We start from the raw sequence: 22,274 nt of genomic DNA on the forward strand, positions 1-22,274 counted from the left end.
ATAACAACAGTCAAACCAGTAAAACTGCAGCATTCTGCAGTGCCTGTGCAAACTTTTAGGATATCAAAAGAAAAAAAAAGAGAAGAAGAAAGAAAAGAAATTGCAATAGAACAATGAATGAATAAATAAAATAAAGTATGAACACAGACAACGCAAAAAGAACAGTAAAAATAACTACAAAGAAACTGACTTTGGTGTGTAAGTGCGTCCAATAAAAATGTTATTAATGAACGCTACGCCACAAGCACAGGATGAAGGCTTCAATGTAGAGTTGACATGCATTTACTACAGCAAATGGAAAGCATATAACTACGTCCTACACTATGGCATTCTTGTGCATTTGTCAGTCATGCCATGCATGCATGGTCTCACAGTGAGAGCTGGGGAACATGCGCATTCCTACATGCCATATAACACTAGCTCTAATTTTTTAATGATCCCCCATATAAGTAAGATTCATTTGCAGATGCATGGTTGGAACAAAAGAAGCTAACTTCATAAATTGTTCAACAAAAGTGAACAAATTTGCAACAATCATGCCCCTGTGCAACATCAGCCATAAGTGCTTAAAAAATGCAGGTTAATTTTTTTAAAGGTTGCTGATAAGCCTACATCAACACTTCAGTTAACACCTGTTATGTGACAGCTTGTGCCACATTAAATTCAACTAGATATATGTATGTGTGATAACCACAATTTCAATACACAAAACACCAAATAAACATAAGCCGCAAGGGACTGACTAAAAATAAAGCAATGTTAGTTGAAAATATAATTGAACTGTTGTATAACTAAGCAGTTAGGCTCCTTTTCAGAGCTACTTAAACAACATTAATGAGCTGAGGAGTTGCGCCACACAACAGAGGGCCTAGAAACCTTGCTTATAATATGCAGCCACACAACTTTTCTATTACTCTGGCTACAGTATGGTATAACACTAAAAGATGGGAGTTAAGCTAAATATTAAATGAACAAAACCTTAACCTCCCGAGCAGAATCACTTTTCAAGCTGGTTTTTATTGTCTACTGATAAGTTACAAACATGAAAAGCACTTTTTAAAAATTTAAATACCGCGGTTATGTGTTAAAAGCTGCATCTCCATGTACGTGAAAAAAAGTAACCATCTCCTCAGGTTCACTATAGTAAAAAACTGCATTTCATTGCCTAAACACAGAGATGAAGATTGAACTACATGTAGTTCATTGCCATGTTGCTGCTGCATTCTTGATTTTCCCGCAATGTCAAGGAATTAGAAACACATCAAGATTGCTTCCCATCATCTGTGACAACACACGGATGTGGACTTTCTTGAAGGCGGGTAACAAGATTATGAGTAACCCACTTCCGTACAGTTCCACATGCACCATACTTCATATCTAGGATGAATATTTCGAGTAATCACTACAGAGTTAATTTTAAAAGAAGATTGAAGGCAATGTGCAATGTAATGTCTACAAAGGGTTTTACGAGGTTAAAGTATGGAAAAACAGTAAATGTCCCTCTACATTTTACATTAGCTGAATGCAGTTCCCAATGCTCCTCATAAAGCTATTCTGTTCTCTGTTAAACCCACACGTTAAGTGGGACACAGGGTGCCCCAAATAACATACCATGCACTAAAAAATTAAACAAGATATTTTTAGGGGAACCCAACAGTACAGTGTCAGCAGCTGCTGATAAAGTGACAAGTTCTTTTTTTATATTCTCTCTATAAACAGCGAATACAGACTAGCTTTTCAAATATTGGTGAGCCTACATTTATTTGAGGAAACTTTAAGTCACATTAAGTTTCTTGCAATGGCACTCTCAAACATGCAGCAAGTGATGTAAATAAAGATATGCAGCCTGCTATCAGGCCTAGTGGCCACACATATAACGGTACACATATAATGGTATACATCTCTATATCACAGATAAATATATGTAAGCACTTGTTTCAATGTGACAGTATGAATTAAACACATGCAGCAGTTATGAGAGCAATACAAGAAAATTAGGCTCCCACTGTCTATGGCATGGTTTTAGTTTAGTTTGAGTAGGAACAGTAATATTTTCTTGATTGCCTGCATGACTTCTCCACAATTAAGAAATTAAAAACTACAAGGCAAAAAAGTGTATACAACTGAAGTATGCCGATATAGTGACCTGTGAGTAACCAAATCCAAGCAAATAGTCATAATTAGTGGTCCATTGAAGTTAAAGATTTAACAATAAAAGAAAATTGCCGATAGAACTCAACTTCATTTAATAAAAATGTACAAGTTCTAAATGCACTAAAAATATTTTTGTCGGATTAGCACCTGCATCCAGACTATATAACAAGAAAATTTGCAAAGGTGGTCATAAGAAGAGTCACGCTGTTGACACCATAAAAAGCCAATGCTTTACGAAGACAAGAATGCTTTTAGAACCGTTTTCCCCCATTTTTTCCATCTTAATCCCCTCCATCAAATAAATAACTGCTTCACACGTGATGGAGGTCTCTTACCTGCAATGCGTTATTATAACTAGCCATCAAGCTCATTTAAAAGCTTAGGAGCCAGTCCAAAGAATTGCACAAAAATTTGGTAGCAAAACTACAAAAGGGTGGTTAAAGAGTTAAATTTAATTACAATACTACCTAATGTGAGTTTGACAGCCACAGATATAACACAAAACATTGCACGCTGAACCCTGCACATAAACAGCACTAGTACCAATGAGTCTTAGGAGAAGGAAGTTTCACACTGATAAACGTAAAACAGGAAGCTAGTCAGCTTAAATGTTTTGCATGCCTTTAGCTACACTTTAATGGAAAGTATTTCTATTTCTGTTATGTTTACTATTTTAATGGAAAACATTTGCCAGGAAAAGAAAGAATTTCAGTTTATTTGGCTATACAACCTCACAGCTTCATTTACACATACATTGTACAGCCATTATTGGGCCATAACCTCAGCATCACGAGATCATGTACCTTCTTTGCTGCTTCAATAGCAATGAACGCAGCATTTCCACCTCCACGGGTATCTGCTGTATCACTAAAGAGCTGCATACTGTACATGAAAGTTTTAACAGAATATTAACCAAGGCAATGAATGGCCAAAACCTACGAAAGTCAGCCCACTCAAGCTTTAATAGTGCAGGATCAACAGAGTGCTTGATTTTATGCTCAGTACTATCGTGCTCAGTACGAGCTACAACATGCGACCACCTTGCCATACGCTTTCGCGTTGTAGCTCATATTGAGCGTAATTTTCCACAATTACAGCAATAGAGCAGGCTAAAGTTAAATAACGCATTTTTTCACTTTGGCTTCCTAACTTTCATTCTCAGTTCTCAAGCCATTATGTGCAGCTGCCTACAAATGGAAAGTGGGAAAAGCTGTTCAAGTCTGCAAATCGAGTCACATGCTTCTCCCTTTAAACTACTGACCAATTTCCTAAACTAGCTTCCTTTACAAAACCACACAACATTATTTACTTTTGTATCATGAACTTCTTGACCTCAGTAAGCTTCTTCCATTTCTGCCAACAAGGTGTTCACAAGGATTTTGACAACCTCCAATTTGATGTGATCCTTAAAGACAATTCTTAAGTATTGAATACAATGTGTCACACGCACTGGCTACCAAAATTATCTTAGTTAAACTTATAGCATACCAAAGTTTAATGGAAGTACACAGGAATTTGTATACGAACCACTTTCTTTCTTCACCTAACTGTCTACCACAGTGTGTATCCAGTCTTATTCAAATGTTCTCTGACCATACCATAAATAACATTTCTGACCAAAGCTCTCTCCAAAACAAAAACATGTGAGAGGCTGGTGCAATCACAAATGACTGATCCTCTCTAACAAGCATAAATTTGTGTTCTTTACTCTCTGTCAATAGACTCAGATTCGTTTTATTTATTCAATCACTCATGTCTAGAAGGAATCGGTTCAAATGTACATGTGTTTTGGTGTTTAGTTTGTCCAATGATCCTTGCCATGCACACACAACTAACCTAACTTCATTGCAAATAAAGCATTAAGACTACTGAAACCCTATGTTACGCTTCACAACTTACTAGGGGTGTACTAATAGAATTTTCTGAGACTAAATCAAATACGAATTCAATAGAGTGAGGAGCAAATTGAATCGTATATGAAATACTTCTCTGTTTTCGAATAATAAACTGCCATTCCCACAACTGATTTCACATCCTAGTATATTCAAAATGGTAGCAAGCTTCTGTTATTACACTTCATGTTATGAAGTGTAATAACATGTTATGAAGTGTTGGTTATGAAAAGCACAAATGGAGCATAAGGAGCAAACAAGCAATTTATTCAAATAGTCGGGACTCATTGGCGAGTACGAATGATAGTGGTTCAACCAGAAAAGTATATTCCTGAGTGACAGAGAGCATGCTCCACTATGAAACTTCTCGTGTTTTGTCTAATAAGGCCACTGGGTTGAAATTTATCACACCAGTGGTGATTTGAAGTATTAGAAAACTACTTGAAAAATACTCGCACTTACGAATAATGAATGGTTGATTCAAAGACTGAATTGAATAGGGCAACAATCAATTTGCCATTTGAAAGTTTTGAATATTTCCACACTCCAACCAGTTACTCATGTACAAATCATTTCTTAGACAAATTCAAGTATCCATCAGCTTCCTCAAAAATCACAGCAGGCATACATCATGAACACCCTCAAATAGGCTCAGAATTGCACCACTACATTACATTCACCTATTCTTCCCATTCACATGATGTCCGAATTTCTCACTGAAATGCAGGATCTTCCTCGAAAGCTCTTGCTCTCCGCTACTGTGCTCCCTTTTCCACAAGTTTCTTCTACAGCTTGCTTAATCACCCACCTTCCTCATGCATATCTCAGCAAAGTGGCTGCAACCTAGAAGTTGCTACCAAAACCACAATATTTTAAACTTTATTTTTACACCAGGCGAGTCAAGAATTAACAGCTTTCACCATGACACTGCTGCCATTGCAAAGCACTCTACTTTCCTGGAGACTACTGTCACACATATTTGATCATGGCTACCTGTATATATATTTAGCCATGCTTGATGCAACAACAACCTAAGTGCATTTTTAAAGTAGCAAAGTGAGTAGAAATGAATTGAACATCAACCTATATATAACTAGTCGAATCTCGATAATTTAAACTCGAAGGGGCCCGAAAATTTGTTTGAGTTAAAAGAAGGACTTCTTCTTGAAGTATTCGTGCACCATAGCACAATGCACGAACAGTGCAAGTGGGCAATATCGCGGCATGCAAGCACACAGTGAGCGAGTGCCACGAAACTGCCCACGCCGGCCAACACTCAGCCCAGGACCGATCTTTTCTGATGCGTGCATTTTGCCGCTAGTGCAGCTGGGGCCTTACGACGCAGAGACGGCAACCTTGCAATTTGAGAGAGGGTGAAATTTTCGTTACGTTTCCCCCCCCTTTTTTTTTCTTTCTTTTTTAACTTTTCCTCTATGGCGGGGTAAGAGCAGCGCTGGTCAGAGGCGTCACCGGGTGATTTGGCGTGCTGCTGAGATTACTGTCGGAGCGCGGTATGTTCAAATTAACAATCGCAAATGCTTGGTCATTTGCGATTGCCCATTGGAATACACATAACCTTGACAGGACCACAGCATTAGTTCGAATAAACCGGAAGTTCAGATTAAGTGTTTTCGAATTAACGAGATTCGACTGTATATATACAGTAACTATTATAACTATATACAGTAAGCTCTGCTAACGTACATTTGAGCTAAAGTACATTTGATAGGCCCATAAAAAATAAAAAATATCAGGTCCCCAAAGCAGTAATTACCAGTAGGGGTGTGCAAAAACACAAATACAAATTGAATAGTGAATGCTCAAATAATTAGACTGACGAACAGAACATCTAGAGAGAGCTGCAGGAATAGGAAATGCCAGGTATACTTCTTGTTATACTTATGGCTGAAACACCTGACTCATACACAATCCAATTTTACACAGGAATGCTTTGCAGGACGTACTTTTTAATACTACTGTGGTGATGGCGAGGTGGGTTGGACAGTCTTTCATTTATTTACAGGTTCTAAGTCACAACACATGCTCAGAGGAGATGAAGATGGTGACAGGGTTGCAGCTGCATCGTTCCAGAGCTGGCCTAATTCTCTGCTGTGCGTACCTTGCATTCTCCACAAGCTGATGGTGGTGGGGCTGCCACATCACATTGGGGTGCACTACTTGCCTGTTACATTCGGGATAAATCCAAAGCCAAAGGTGAAGCTAAACAAAGTGCAGAATTTTCAGGAATGAAATTGTGGCACCATATGTCACTGTAACGGCTAAACCAGGCATGCTCTGTGTTTCGCCAATAGCTTATAATTTCACCCTAACAATTACAGGTAGTAGCACCATTCCATTGCTGCAAATTTTACCCTTTGTGCATTGCTGTGTGTTACAGTTCAGATTTATTCTGGACAAAACAGGCAAGTAATGTATCTTAACATGGTATTTAAGTACATTTATAGTGAATCTTTGTGCGAAATTTGAGAGCCCATGGGTTAGCCAAAAAAGTAATCTATACTTGGTGATCCACATTTATGCTCGACACTGTTCGGTTTCTTTAATATTTGGTACATCTAGTAAAAGATCCATGGTACCTTGATGCACACAGCTTTTGCATGGTGCACAGTTGCCATCACTACAAAGTTCGTGGGGTTCAAGAGGACCTATAGAAAGATACCACATGCAGAGAAAAGAAGCAGCAACAGCAGTACGTATGGAAAGGGAAAGGGTGAAAGTCTGAAATCCTAGGAGCATACGTGAAGATCTGTCTGATCAGCCGCAGAAAGGCACATAGATTGTATCAAACACTAGTTCATTCACGCAGATATTATCAAGATCATAATACAAGCTGCTTAAAATGAAGCATTAGGCAGGCAGTCTAATGACAAACACAAAATATGTTTTCCGAGTCTTGATATAAAATTCGCTGTTTCCTTTAGTAAGAGTAGACTGCACTGTATAACTCCATTTGTAGGTATCCAAAGTTAATGACAGCTGGTAACATTCTTATTACACAATGCGATTAGATTACCAAGCATGCACAGCAGCCGATTTTCTTACACAGAATTTGTAAGCACTAAAGTACCTGTAAGCATTTTCTTACATTCTATACAGTAGAACCTCATTCATACGTTATGGAAAAAGAAATGCAAGAAAAAACATGCTAACCGAGAAAACATATGATTCAAATTAAATAAAAAATTAGACAGACTTAACTGCACTTGACATCTACGTAATGCAAAGCGTTGGGCGAATCGTTGTGCACGAGGCATGAAACGCTGACGGGCATCGAGCTGGTGGGGCTTCCGCAGCTTGAGAGACATACGTTATTTTACTATTGCGCAATAAACGAGAAAAAGGGGGTTAACTGAGGGGCCCAACTTTTATTAATCATATCATAAGAAGCCAACATAAAAGCCGCAGTAGCTCAATTGGTAGAGCATTGCACGCGCAATGCGAAGACCTGGGATCGTTCCCCACCTGCGGCAAGTTGTTTTTTCATCCACCTTCATTTCCATTAATTTATCACTTATTTATTTCATTTATTAAGCACAAGTAATATCCCCTATGTTTTCCTTGCTGTTTGTCGGCTCCTTGTGCAGTGTTTCAAGGCAGCAACGAGAAACCGAAACGAAATCAAGCTGGTGGGCGACGCCAATAGTCGCCAAAGCGAAATGTGACATTCACACCATGCCGCCTGCAGCTGGGAATCGTGGATCCTTTGTATTATCGCCTACTAAAAGCGTGCAGTAGGCTACCTACAGCACTACACACTATGCCCCATGCACCGTAAAATTGATAGGTGAAGATGCTTATCGCACTAGGTTTGGTGGCGACAGCTGTGAATGAGGTGTGCACCAACCCAGAAGGAGATTTGCTAGTACCAGTTTTAGAAACCGAGTGCGCGCCGCCGTTTTCATATGAGATGGGCTGGCAAGTATTGCGGGGAACTTGATGTGGCAGGTGGCTACTGTTCTCAATTGCGCGCACTTCGTGCCTTTTCTTGTTTATATGGGATGTAACAGCCAGAAAATGTATACGATCACAGTCTGCAGTAGGATACGGCGGCCTGTTAGGATTATCACCTATTAAAAGTGTGCAGTATGCTTCCAATGGCACCACACACTGTGGAACAGATAGGCGAAGATACTTATTGCAATAGGGTTGGTGGCAATAGCTGTAAATGAGGTGTGCGATGACCTCGGAGAAGATTTGCTGGTACCAGAATGAGAAACTGAGTGCGCGCCAGCGTTTTTACACGAGATGGACAGGCGAGTATTGCAGTGAAGCTGGTGTGGCGAGCAGCTATTTACTGTACTCGATCGCGTGCACTTCCCCCATTTTCTTTTTTACATGGGGTCTAGCGGCTGGAAAATGTATCATACGATCAAAGTGTGGCGATGTACTGAACATTGGTGACGAAAAATAGTGTTTTCCGGGAACGTACGACCCAGTAAAAATAAGCTTAACTTTACTGGGTCATTTTTTGTGTTCTCAATTGCGAATTTGGTGCTGGGAAATTATATGTAATGGGATCGTATCAACGAGGTTTGACTGCATTTGGTTTAATATTAATTTCTTTTTCTTGATCTGACTGAATATTTGACACAAAAGAGCTCAATATTAACACACCCCAGGTTATCAGAGTTCAGGCGGACAGGTACTTTATACACTGAGAAAAACAGTTGCATGACATTAAAAGCATAATTTCATGGATAAAGAAGACACCTTCATGATATGCACAAAAGCAGACAATAATGAATTGCATTTACAAACATATGGCAGCTGAAACATTGGACAGAGAGGAGACAGCAGTCTCCCTTGAATCATGCCTGCAGGCACCAGGGGCAGCTGAGCTCGAGATGATGCAATAACCATGCTCTGCCACAAAAGAATAGTTTCAGCAAAACTCCCTAGGTACTGCAATGCAAATGAAGTGATGCATGAAATATGCATGAATGAATTAATAGCAGAATGTCTTGTGCCTAAAAGTATAACTCTGTAAATTTTAAAGAACATTTTATGCTCTTATAGTGCAGTGGTGAATATCTAGACATACGAAGCAGAGGTTTGCCAAAATGGATTACAGTGAAACCTCAATTATGCATCCTCTGTTTATGTGACAACCTACATTTATGACAAACTGGGGCCCAGCAAGCGCCCCATATAAACAATGCATTAAAGGGACCCTGAAACGATATTGATGATTTTGTACAAATGTAGTGAGTTGCTAGAGTAGGTCCTTCTGATCATTAATTGATGCACCTAAGTGCTCCACGTAAAGCATGTAATTTATAATAGGGTTTCAAAAATGTACATCGCTGCCGACCGCAGCACACCACTCGGCTGAATTTTAAGCCTCCCCTACCTATTTGACGTAAAGTGCCCTAATGACACTAGTAGGGCGAGCTATCGCTTTACCTATTTGACATAAATTGCCCTAATGACGCTAGTAGGGCGAGCTATCCGAGTGGCTGCCCAGGGTGCGTCATCAATAATTTTTCCAACTTTATGGTGAACAAATATTGTTCGTAATAGTTGGAATGTTAGTTAATTTGTTTTTGTAAAAAGAAAGTAACAGAAAGAGAATGCACAAGAAAAATTTTTCTCTACACTTAAGCACTTCTGGCACGCAGCAAGCATCTTCTGCTTGTGTTACAACGTGCTCCATTTTGACGAGAGCTCCGTGGTCAGCGTCGGAGCACCATAATTCGCCTTTGTTGTGTTATGCGCTGTGAACATAGCGACTGGCAATATGTCAAGCTGCGACATCGTGTCCCTCCAAAAGTCCACAGACGAGTGGAATGGTTGCAGCGCATCGGACTGTTGCTATCCGATCGGCGCCAGGATTTGCCCGTTTGCGGCCATCCCTTTACACTAAAAGATTACTACCACAATAGCATTTCGCGAGTACGGTATTTGGGTAAATGCAAGCACAAGGGGACAGGGCATGGCCATTTGACCATGCTGTTCATGGGATGAGCAGAAGCGCAAATGTGAATGGTCTGCATGGTGCAGCCACCTGGTGGCACAGAGCTCAACCAAACAAAGTGTATTCTTGGCTGCTGGTATAAATTTCTCGCAGGAGCGTAATCCTTAACACATTGTTTTTATAAATATTTAAAATGTTTTACACTTGGTTAGAGCAATATTGGCTCTTTGTTTGGCTAGTTAAGCTCTGCACCAACACGTGGCTGGACCGTGCAGATCGATCAGTCCGCTCACGTACGTCTACGCTAAAGTTCCTTCATCAGCTTGAGTTTATGCCTCCACGCATCTGTCGAAACGCCCGGCTCGCCTGTGGTTACTGGAATACCAGACATGTTCGGCGCTGCGACAGAATGCTCGCATCTCGCGCTGCTTCGCTAGCTCTCGCTTGGGGTCGCCTGCCAAGTAGCTGGCGGAGAGGTTGGAGAGGCTTTGGAGAGAACCGAAAGTAGACGACCCAACATGTCATCATGCCGCAGAGCCAGTGAAGGCGGAGCTTAGGTCCGATCACTTGGCGAACAAGTTGAGGAGAAAATGCATGGCTATAGAGGAGGGTAACTTGTAATCGTCCGTAGCTCTCTTAATATGTAACGCTTGACACAAATTGTGGCGCGAATGATTAACTTTAGCTGTACCCTACGCGTCTACAAAATTTGTCCAAACCGTTTCAGGGGCCCTTTATATGTATGGTAGCATGACACCAGCTTGCACATAAACTGATTCATACAATTGGCAGTAGTCACGGTGACAATGTGGGCGAGTTGGACTGCAGAATGCAATAGTGGAAACAGATGTGGCTGAGATAAGGCATGTGCATTGTCATTCTTTTTCTCTCACCCAAGTATTTACACTAGGACAATGTACAGTCTCGACTTGTGGTAAAAATGATGCAAACCAGTGCGCTGAACAGACACAGAAGTGAGGCAAGTGGTGGCTGGCTTCACAAATATGCCATGTGCAAAGTGCTTGTGGAAACAACCAGTGAGGGCCAAGACGAGCAGTGTCAGTGGCAATCATGAACATGTGCCTGGGGGACACCACACACCATGTCAGTATTCCAAAATGCTAAGAGAGTTTAGCGTTTAGTCTGCTCCCCTCAGATCAGTGTAGTATAACAATTTGCACAGAGATGCTCATCCAGAAGGCTAGTGTGCCATGTGCACCATGATGGCATCCGAAGGCAGAAAGAACACTGCTTTCACTCCATTGCAGAGCTGATTGAGCGAAGTCTGACAACACATCCACTTGGTTTCTTTGTTGTTTTGCAGCCAGACTGCAGGTTGCTTGCATCTCTGGGAAACATGCTATTGTGAGTTTATCAAGAATGCTAAATGAATGCAGTTCTTCACAGTGCTTAGCATGTAAACTGTAAGTGTGGCAGACCATAAGTGACACCAAGATAAAGCTGTCCAATGATTGCTCCCCTCTGCTACTTCCATACTGTTGATGGAGAATTTCTTCCATGGCATTCTTAAGTCCATCTCTATGGGTAATTATGCCAATTGTGACTGCATACACTTTCAGTGCCCATGTGCACATGAAAGCACAATGCTGGTGTATGTAGGTGCATACAGTGTTCATGTCGCAAATTTTTATAGAAAATAGCCCATGCACGGTAGCCTTTAGGCACCTGTCTGCCGTGTAGAGCAAGCCACACACCACTGCCACATGTTGAACAGCAGCAGTCAGTACATGCTGAACATTATTGTGCACTTTTAAACAATGTAACAGTTTGCTTACTGTTCTCCCACTAAAAACTGCAGTTTTCAGGACTTGGACTCACATTTCGTATTAATTCTGTTCATCCGTTATTTGACCTTGGGGAAACATTTCAGAGGCCCTTTGTCTCTGGCTTGCATGCCGCTAAGCCATTGTTATTGCCATGACAGGCCTCTTGCTGTTACAGATGACAAAAGGAAAAATAGACTCAAAGGAAAATAACTGTTACAAAATGCGGCCCCTCGCTATAGTCAAGCTGGAGAAAGCCACAGGTAGAGCAAATCAACTGAGTTTAGAAGGTCATAGAGATAATTACACTGCAAGCCCTTGAAGTTCTACACGAACAGAATCAATGACTACTGAAAGTTCTGCATATCCCTGTTGTACAGTGCCAACCACTACGTTTATATTATTGCTAGATCTCTGATAATACTACATTTTCTTGTGGTCCCTTGAAAGTTGTATAATTGAGTTTCCACTGTAAACAGTGTTAATGCAAGTTGTGATGATTGATGTGTAGAGTAGCCTGTCATCAGAAATTCATATTGCAGGCAAATTTTGAGGGGATCTTATAAGGAGAACTGAAATATAGTTTGGCATTACAGCAAAATCTTGGAGTACTCATACAGAAATCTTTTAAAAGAGTCCTGGGTGCCCCTACTACAGACAAAATGCAAATCAGACGGTCTTTTGCTTACCATGCCGATGGATGCGCATGCAGCTGCTGGTAATGTCGGTGGTGACAGTGAAGTAAGGCAGCCACAGGTCCTCGATCTGGCGGTCCCCAAACAGATCATAGATAGTCTGGTTGAATGCCGCTCCTGCAGCACACACAACCATGCAATGTATGAAACCAGTATCCTGCCAAAACATTTGGTGAGAAATTTCAAGCAGTTAACACAAACAGCTTACTTTTGACTGTCCCCACATCGTATTACCAAAATGAGAGTTTAAAGGGGTCCTGAACCACCCCTCAGGCTTGGTGAAAGAACACAGTCTGCAGGCAGCATAAACTGCTGTGACCATCACAGCCAAGTTTTGCAGTCGTGCGCAGCGCTTGGAGCTCCCAAGCAGAGTGTAAAGTCACCTTTCTTTCAAATGCTCTCTTTTCAACACAAGCCTACTCTTAACTCTTTTTGGGATGCTTTACTTTGTAATACAGTGGATTCCCATATGTGGCTGTGATTGGCCAACAGCTGACGTCAATCAAGAAGGGTGTTTGGATCAATGCGCTTCTTCCTACTGTTACTGTGTATATTTATTGATGAAGTTTAATAAATAGGCTCAAGTAAGCGAAAGGTGTCAGTAATAGTTACATACTCCCAGAAGAAGCCGACTGTCCTCTACTCACGCTCGGCCATGGCTGCTCACATAGGAATTAAACTTTGGCCACCCTGCTTATTGGTGTCGGAGAGCCGTCGGATCTCGCTGATTTCGACTAGTTTTGCACGTTCAGCCAGCCTTGAACCAAGCACAACTTAAGGTCAGACCACACACACACTTGCCAGCATGCTCTCACCCATGGCCGCTCCTGGTTAGATGCCTTGGCAGACTTACTGATAGCACTTCAAAAATGCACACGTTGGATGTGGCTAGTATCTGTCGGTCAAGCTGGTGCATGACAAAGCTGGTCCGCACAATTAGCACAGTCAGACTGGAACATATGAGCGCGAGTACGCACTCAAGCCCTGTCGTGCACAAAGCAAGCGCTGTGCATACGTACCATAGTTTCATGTAGCTGCAATCTGCTATTTAGCATAGATACCGCGGCCGCTGCAGGTTGCCGCAACTAGTCCACTGGCTAAGTGTGCTGCGCTTTGCTGAGGACACCCGCGTATGGCTTACGTTTGACACATCGTAGGCGCCAAAATTAGAAGTAGTGACACCTACATTAACATCCAAAGTCAAATTTGAACTGTGCGCCACGGTGACGTTCAGTAGGTGGAGCATTGTGGGCACATCTGCTCCGTTGTAGCTTTTGCAGTGCAAAGCATTGAAGAAGGAGCAGAAGCACTGCAAAGGGCGTTTGATTATGAGCAATAAAAACAGCGCTAAACGACAGGACGAGTGAAGGGACACAGACAACAGCGCTGACTAACAACCAAAGTGTCTTTATTCTTTCAGTCAGCATATATATGCTCCGCCGCTGACTGAAAGAATAAAGACACTTTGGTTGTTAGTCAGCACTGTTGTCTGTGTCCCTTCACTCGTCCTGTCGTTTAGCGCTGTTTTTATTGCTCGTAATCATGAACCAACCAGCCCAAATGCGTACGCTTCTGCAGTGTTTGATTGCCAATAACTCCGCTACTGCTAAACGCACTGATGTACTTTTTGCGGCAAAGTACCGTATTTTCCAGTCTATAAGTCACACCTTTGTACAAGTCGCACTTCCCTCCAAACAGCAGTTTTTCCGAAAATAATAACAATAATAAAAAAAAAACATATACAAGTGACATCTGTGTACAAGATGCACCTTTTGATTTGGTCAGTGACTTAAAAGGGTGATAACATAGTCCCTACGCACCGTATGCTGTATGTGCGAGTGAAAGTGTGTGATGGTGAGCAGGATCATGCACAAGGGAAGAAAGCAGGAAGGCAGTGCGGGAGGGAGGAGTGGTGGCTTGTACTCTGGTAGCAACTGCGTAGTTTGTGCAGCGGCGCACACCGTGTCTTCAAAGCGATCTGCAGATGTGATGACTTCGGAGTCGGTCGACTCGCAAGCAACCTGCCGCCGCTTACGTTGCTGCTCCGTTCTTCTCGTACAGCGTTCGGCAACTTGATCACAAGAAGAACCTGGTATGTCCATAGCGCGCACACAACCCATAGCAACTGCCAGAGGAGGTCAACCCAGCGTGCTTCGCATGGCCATAGCAGCCAATCCAATTCTGATGGTAGTCTTTATCGGAAAAAAAAAATTTATATAGGTCGCACGGTTCTATAAAATGCACCACCAAAAATTTAAGAAAAAAAAAATTCGACTTATGCACCGGAAAATACGGTATTTCTAAAACAGCCTATTTCAACTTCAATCGCCTTTCTCCTCTACTATATAAAAAGTGGTTCAGGGCCCCTTTAATATCATCGAATCTCGATGATATGACCATGGTTTCAAGCTAATACAAAATGATATGACTATGAATTCCAAGCTAATATAAATTCTGGAAAAGTTGCAGCCAAAATGCACAAATTATTACAATGTGCTCTGTTTTGGCATGACTTCAACACTATCAGGCCATGATAAATAGTACAAATTTTTAGGGCACCGCGAGACCTCAACAAAATAAGAAAAGTACGGTCATGGTGTACTTTGCAAAGATGGTGTGTGAAATCTTGGTCTTCCGTGATTCTGGCAGTGACCTGTGCACTAGAAGAGTGCTCAATGTGGCTTGCAGTCAGCGCTGGCAAAACAAATGAAAGAATGAGTGCAATATTTGAAGCATTTCAAAAGTATCTGCATTACGACTATGAGGGAATAAGGCCCAGCAAGTCAAAGGACTTCAAGTGAAAGTAATCACCATAAATAAAAACACGAATGTCTTATGTTCACTTTGGTGCTGCGATGGTCCGTTATGGATTAGGATCATTCCAATTTCAGATGACATTTTTCATGGTCTAGAAAAATTTGTATTAGGATTTTACTGCATTACACAACGAAGAAAACAAAGAATAAAGCAGCCTTTTTAGACCATGAAAAATTAGAAGTCGACTTGTTTATCATGGTGTCAATCTAAAAGGAGAAACCTAGTCATGTGGATATACACCGTCAAACTGCTGCATCTCAGTAGCTCCCCACAGCTTTGTGGAAGCTCTGGGGTGTTCCAAGGCTTCGTTGTTGCACAGTGCACATAGTGCTTCACCAAATGATTATTGCTCATATCCACACAGACAATACATGCATAGACATTGTGATGTGGGAATAAGCTTTGTGAGCCATGGAAACAATCTCTTCACCTAAACAGTTCAAAACAATCCTTTTTTTTGTGTGATAAGGTGCAAGAACAGCAAGGAAATAGCTGTGTCATATGTCAAGTAAGTAAAAAGTGGCTGGGTAGTGCACCGCCTTGTGCAATATCGCATTGCGTGTGTTGCCCATGATGTCGCCTGTGAGGTACTACTTGAAAGTAGGCTTTTATATGAAGGCGGCAAACTGAGCAGCTTTAATTAATGCTGTATGAAAACTTTGGAAAGAGCTCAAAATATAGGCATATATACCAGGAGTGGAGGGAGGTGGGGGGGGGGGGCAGGAGAGGGCAAAGTAGGCCAAAGGAAGGTTGCAAGGCGCCTGCGAGATGCGCCTTGCAAGCCTGTCACCAGGTGGCCCAAAGCAATTTTCACCTTCCACCACTTGCATCGTCCTGTATTTGTTAGGGCCTTCTAACCTAACTATCTTTGAAAACAGAAGATTAACTTTGTTTTTTATAATTTAAGTCTGTTCAGCATTACCATTTCAACAATTTTGTGGTTGAATTTAGCGACTCTCTTGTCTTGTCTCTTGTTTGTTCAGCAGCAGTTTTCTATAAAGCGGCCGGCAAATCTTTTGACTGACTTCAAAGAACAATTGGCGACATTTTAGCTACTTGAAAGTTATAAAAGTTGCTTCAAGAATGGCCCTCTAGAATGCAGTTCATTATTCAAAAGCTACATGTAAGTAGCTGAAACTCGCTGCACAATGCATGGGCTCCAAGACCATGATGAAGAAATGGTTGCTTTCACATTGGTAGCCCTCACATTGTAATTGATTTTCACAGCATGGTGGTCAATCACGGACTGCAGGTTGTGCTCACAAAATTGATGTTTGGTTTTTTTATTGTTTACAAAACCAATTTGAATGGGTTGAACTGCTGTGGCTTCTGCGACATCACTGAATCAATTTGATTGTTGGACGTTTGCAGTGTAGCAGTAAATTAATTTACCAATAACAATTAGAATAAATTTTATGTATACATTTAGAACACAGCAGGTGAATAAGGCAGATTGACTATATAGAAAGGCATAAATATCAGAGCCGCTGAGTTCGTTCATTTGAATTTGAACAAACTGCTTTCGTTTCTCATGGCTTTCAGACCAATCAATACTTCATGGCAGCTTTTACGTGGCTTTGAACATGCAGTGAACAATTTACTTTTATCAAATACGTGGAGAACCTGAAAATTTGACAGATCATGTAGACTATGTGCCTTTCATGCTCTTTTGAATCATGTATTTGTAATTTTACAACCTGAAAGTAAACGCAGAATTTAAGCTGTCATCGTGCTTTATGTAAATATATCGGTAAGATATCAACCACGGGTTTAGAAAAGGTTGTTCTACATTTACTGAGCTAATTGAAACTATTCATAATTTCTTAGTGGCAATTAATAATGATAACAAAATTGACAATATTTACGGATTTCAGCAAAACATTGGTGTTTTCCACAAGAAGTAACTTTATAAATAAATGAAGTCCTCAAAAATACACAATCGATAACCTGGTTGTCAGCCTACCTAAGAAACTGGCAGCAATACGTTGTTTATGAAGACCACTCTTCAGTATGACTTTTAGCAGACTCTAGCGTCCCACAGGGATCCGTACTTAGGCTGCTTTAATTTCTCATATTCAGTAATGACACAGTAACAGATATTTTAGTTGAAATTAAAGTGTAAGTTGATGACTGTGTTGCTTGCTCTGAGATCAAAAGTGTTTCTGACTTACACAAGTTCAATCAGGGCTCCCACAGGAATAGTGAATGGTGTCAACACTGGCAAACAGAAATCAATTTCGCAAAGAATGTTTTTATGACTATTACTCTGGAACGAAAACCTTTAAAATTTAGGCATTATGCAAGTTATCTGCTTCTAGCTGAAATAACTAACTTTAAATACTTAGGACATTCAATCAATAACACCCTTCATTCGGTCAAAATACATTGACCACATTACGGCTAACCCAAACAAGAAATTGTTCTTTCTCCAGAGCTTCAAAATGATCAACCCCAGCTTTTTGGTTGCTAGCCTATAATACTAGTATTGTCTTACCAATAGTAGACTGTGCTTCTAAAATCTGGGATCCTTTACTAAAACTGATAATGACAAAAGAGAGAGATAGAGAGAAGGCTGCCCACTCTACATACAACAGTTTAGCATGCTCTTTAATAAAAACTCTTTTGGCAAAGCATCTGGATACGCCACCAGATAAAAGCATAATTTAACAGTAGCTCCCTTTCACACATGCATCAATTGCTTCAAGTACTCCTTCCTTCTGACAGTGAACTAGTGGAACAGTCTAATTAATGATGAAGTTCTTCAAGCGTTGACTGTTTTGTTTAAAAACTAGTGTCATAAAATCATGTTCTTTTTTTCTTTTGTATGCTGTGATTTCTATTTCATTTGCAGCATTTCTGCAAGAATCCCCAGTGGATAGTGCAGTATAAATAAATAAATGAGATAAATGTTCTCTACACCCTGCTGGTAAACTCACTGTTTATCTGTCATCTGCAAGACCATTATCAAAATGTGAAACGCCCAGGTATGAAATAAAAGCCCTCTGTACCCTGCTGGTAAATTCATTGTTTAACCGTCACCTGCACGGCCATTAGAAAAATGTGAAAAGTTCAGGTGAACGATTTACTTCACGTAAGTTATACGATAGTGTTCCTGAATGCCTGCGTTATTTAATACCCACTTGACAGTTTTGGTGAGAATTGTAGCAACATTTTGTCTCACTTCAGCGACATGCTTCAAAAGTTTTTGGCAACATTTGATTGTAATGGTTCATTTCTCGTGATTGATGATCAGGTCTGTCAATGACAACTCTCCTCTGGTGCATTTTTCAACCTCTTTAATTGCAAGATATATATATATATATATATCTCCTTTCCACTGAAAAAATAGTAGGTACGCCACTAGATCAGAACAAAGCAACAGCATTTTCAGTAGGCAAGAAGGCAGCAGACCTTACCAATGTGAGCCATCATTATAACATTGGGCTGCCAAATACGACTGCGCTAGGAAAATGTTACTGCCACCAAAATAGCTCTCGTGTGATGGCAGAGACAGGGAGAAGATGACAGCACTGGACTTCAACCTCGGCATGCTCCAGTGCGTCACAAACAGATTTTAGAAAGGTGAGTGTAGGAGAAACTATGAAAGTTGGGTGTAGAGATCAAACCATGGATACAGACACTGAGCAGACAATAAAGCATTGATAAACACCACCTTAAAGGGACACTAAAGTGAAAAACGATTTCTTCTGCATCAGTAAATTACCGTTCTACAACACCAAAAACACCACTCTTACAACGATAAAGTGTTTGGTAAGCCAGAAAAAGCGCAAGAACGAAATACAGGTGGCGACGCCTACTTAAGTTCCCGCACCTGGGGTCTGTGACGTCTTGGATTTTGATGGCATCTTCTAGGGCCTACTAATTAAATATAGCGGTACAGATTGACTACATTGTGTTCTAAAGGAACCAAATATTAAACATGGCAAGTTTCAGGAACCTTTATTCAGCCAAAGCGGCCCAAATGCGAAAACATACTTTGGAATCCCTGACGTCACACTGACGTAGCGGCGCTGGGGTTTCGGCGCGAAATTCAAATACTGATACTTGGACCTTCATTTTCTCATCTAATAATCAAACTATTTTTTTGAAATGACTGCCTGCAGGGTTCTCAATGGTTCATCAGCCTAAACTGATTTATTGTTTCGCTTTAGTGTCCCTTTAAAGGTGTTCGCTGTCCATATTCGCCAGAAACTTTCTAGCATCCATGGTGTAACTACTTGAGATGAAGTGATGCCCATTTAGGGATGTGTGTTGTGCTACAGCACACCAGATCACACATTGGGCAGATGCAACATGCCTAACAAAGCAAAATTTTATTCAGAGGGCATTATTGCACTAAAATGCAAGATATAGCAAAATTTTAACTGTCAACTTTCTGTGCTGATGGCTTAGTCAAAGGCTATAAAATTAATTATGTTTGTAAAGCTACCTCATTATTCAACTAGCTTTACTGCACAAGCTATGTAAAAAAAAAAGTCACTGCCAGCATCAACAGATTGTTTCAGCTTGGCTATTTCATTACAAAAAGCGTGCGGGTGTTCTGCAATCCCCAATACCTTTCTGATGTAAAAGCCGATCGAAGCATGAATTCATTTGCATGAATGCTGCCTCAACATACAAATTTCAGCTGTTTGTGACAAGAGTGATATAAACATTATACACCACTAAATGAGATTTGTATTATCGAGATCAACTGTATTTTGTACATGCAATTATTTATGGACCTAAATGTTATGAATTGTAAGACTGTATCATTACATTTACTTATTAATTTTAATCGAACAGTTGCACAATTAAATCATGGGGTTTTGAGTGCCAAAGCCACGATCTGATTACGAGGCACATCGTAGTGGGGGCCTACAGATTAATTTTGACCACCTGAGGTTCTTTTAACATGCACCTAAATCTGAGTACATAGATGCATTTGCATTTCGCCCCTACCGAAATGCGGCCGCCATGGCCAGGACTTGATCCTGTGACCTCGTGCTTAGCAGCGCAGCACCAAAGCCACTAAGCAACCCCGGCAGGTCAAACACTTACACAGACCTAGTTGTGAATGCAATGCAGAAAGTTACAATGAGCTAACATTTTTTTATACCATTCCAAGAATATTTACTTGCACACAACTACAGGACAGTAAAAAGTCATACGAACACAACATTTCATTGTATTAGGCTGTATATTACCTTTAGACTACTTGCAACAAAAATACAGAAAATAAGTCTTCACCAGTGAACCAGGCAGTGATAGGGTAGGTAAGGTCCCACAGCTGACTCCAAGGCGATGTCATTCTCTACAGAAAAAAACAACAGCACCGCAGTGATAGTTTACTTTCAGCTCGGGCCCCATACCTACATGAATTTATTTACCCAAACAAAACATCAAAGACAGAAACATTTCATATACAATGTTTACTTTTACAATATCAATGTTTACTTTTACATACTTACATACCCAGTCATGACAGCAAAGGAAAAAAACTCAACTGACAATCTGTTACATTTCAGGGGCAGTGTGCACAATCAATGGCCCCACATTTATGCCCTGGCATTACAAGTATGTAACACCCACAAACTTGCTGCGTTTGTGTTGCCTTCAAGACACGTCTAAGAGGACTAACACTAAAAAAATCGGTTTCGTACAAATTGTGCTAGGAGAAAGTGTGGGAAAAGTGACAACTAGGTGATCTGTGATAGCACCAATATGGTGTCACATTCCCTTTTGTTGCTATTTTTCTGAAGTTTCTGAAATGATTGAGTGTGTGCCAGGTGCAGTGCATGTAAAAGATTAAATTTTATCGCCACACATGTCATAGTCTTCTAAAATCTTAAAGGTAGGCATGGTGTATTGGCACAAATGAATGCAATAAAAACTTCAAAACCTTTGCAAATTATCCTGTGTTTAACTACTGCATGCTTTTAACAACACTTCTTTTAGCAGTGGCATTAAAAAGAACTAAAAGAAATCAGTAACCACAATCATACAATTCAGATTAAAAGTAAGCATAACAGCACATGAACAACATTATATATATATATATATATATATATATATATATATATATATATATATATATGCAGAGTGTCGCAACTATCATGCACCAAGATTTAAAAATATGCAAATGCCACATAGCTGGACAGAACCAAGATAATGTTGTTTGCCATCGCTTGGAGATACTCAGATTACTTTTTGCGTTCTGCCTAATTACATAATTAGTCTTAATTAACTTCTCAAATATTATAATTAGATGAAAAGTGTCAATGAGAAAATTGCAGAGCAACATGAAATACTCCCATTACAGCTTTCTCTTGCTCAATACGCGTTACACACAAGTGTTTTTTCGAGCATGAAAGAAGACTGCGAATACACGCAAAATTGCTATACGACTGGCCGCTCGACACACATGAAGAGCAGCAGCAGCAAGTGGCAAGTGAATTCCCACCGTGCTACTTCTTGCTTCAACGTGAACTAGGTGTGTGAGAAGACAGCACACATGAAGACACAAGGCTATCTCAGGATGCACAGCCTTTGCACCCACTGCAGATTACCTCTAAGACAAGGCACACATGGCTGTGTTCAGCCACCCCATGTGCAGCCACGGCCGGAGTAGTAGAGGGGGTGCACGCTAACCTGTCCAAAGATGTATTTCAAAGATGCTGCAGGTTAAAAGAGTGAATAGCTCTGGCCACGTAACGATTCATCAGCATTTCACTTGCATGAAATTGGTAATGTTGTGGTATCGAGATAAGAGGCGAGATATGAGTACGAAGAGTGAAAGCTGCTATCTCACGGCACAAGAACTAGCAAATGATTGCCATTATAGCTACCAGCAAATCTTGATAACAATGACAACAGGTTGCAAATTCCTTTCTTGTGTCTCTGTTGCTTCCAAAAGCAGTTCAGCTATCACATTTGATGATAATCTGCTCAGAGCTAAAGAAAACATGGATTTACTTTCTATTGCTGCAAACAGGCT

At 40.6% G+C, this 22,274-nt stretch overlaps 1 protein-coding gene and 1 non-coding gene across 7 annotated transcripts in view; one reads left to right on the plus strand and one right to left on the minus strand.

Moving 5' to 3' along the window:
* The window catches only part of sws (patatin like phospholipase domain containing sws), a 182,453-nt gene that overhangs the window by 20,047 nt on the left and 140,132 nt on the right, over positions 1-22,274 (minus strand). For 5 of the 6 annotated variants that reach the window (XR_007602676.2, XM_055062847.1, XM_055062846.1 and 2 more), the window contains exons 26-27: positions 20,528-20,591; positions 12,455-12,577 (exon numbers count right to left, since the gene is read on the minus strand). Coding sequence is in view for 5 of the 6 variants with exons in the window: in XM_055062847.1 (XP_054918822.1) it covers positions 12,455-12,577; positions 20,528-20,591 (187 nt within the window). In the remaining variant the exon portion in view is untranslated. Of the gene's footprint in view, positions 1-4,210; positions 6,229-12,454; positions 12,578-20,527; positions 20,592-22,274 lie in introns of those variants that run through there. The other variant, XM_055062848.2, reaches the window with a different exon arrangement.
* TRNAA-CGC (transfer RNA alanine (anticodon CGC)) lies at positions 7,466-7,537 on the plus strand. Its single transcript has one exon. It is a non-coding gene; the product is annotated as a tRNA-Ala (tRNA).

Source organism: Dermacentor andersoni, chromosome 1, assembly GCF_023375885.2.
Source record: "Dermacentor andersoni chromosome 1, qqDerAnde1_hic_scaffold, whole genome shotgun sequence".
NCBI lineage: Eukaryota > Metazoa > Arthropoda > Arachnida > Ixodida > Ixodidae > Dermacentor > Dermacentor andersoni.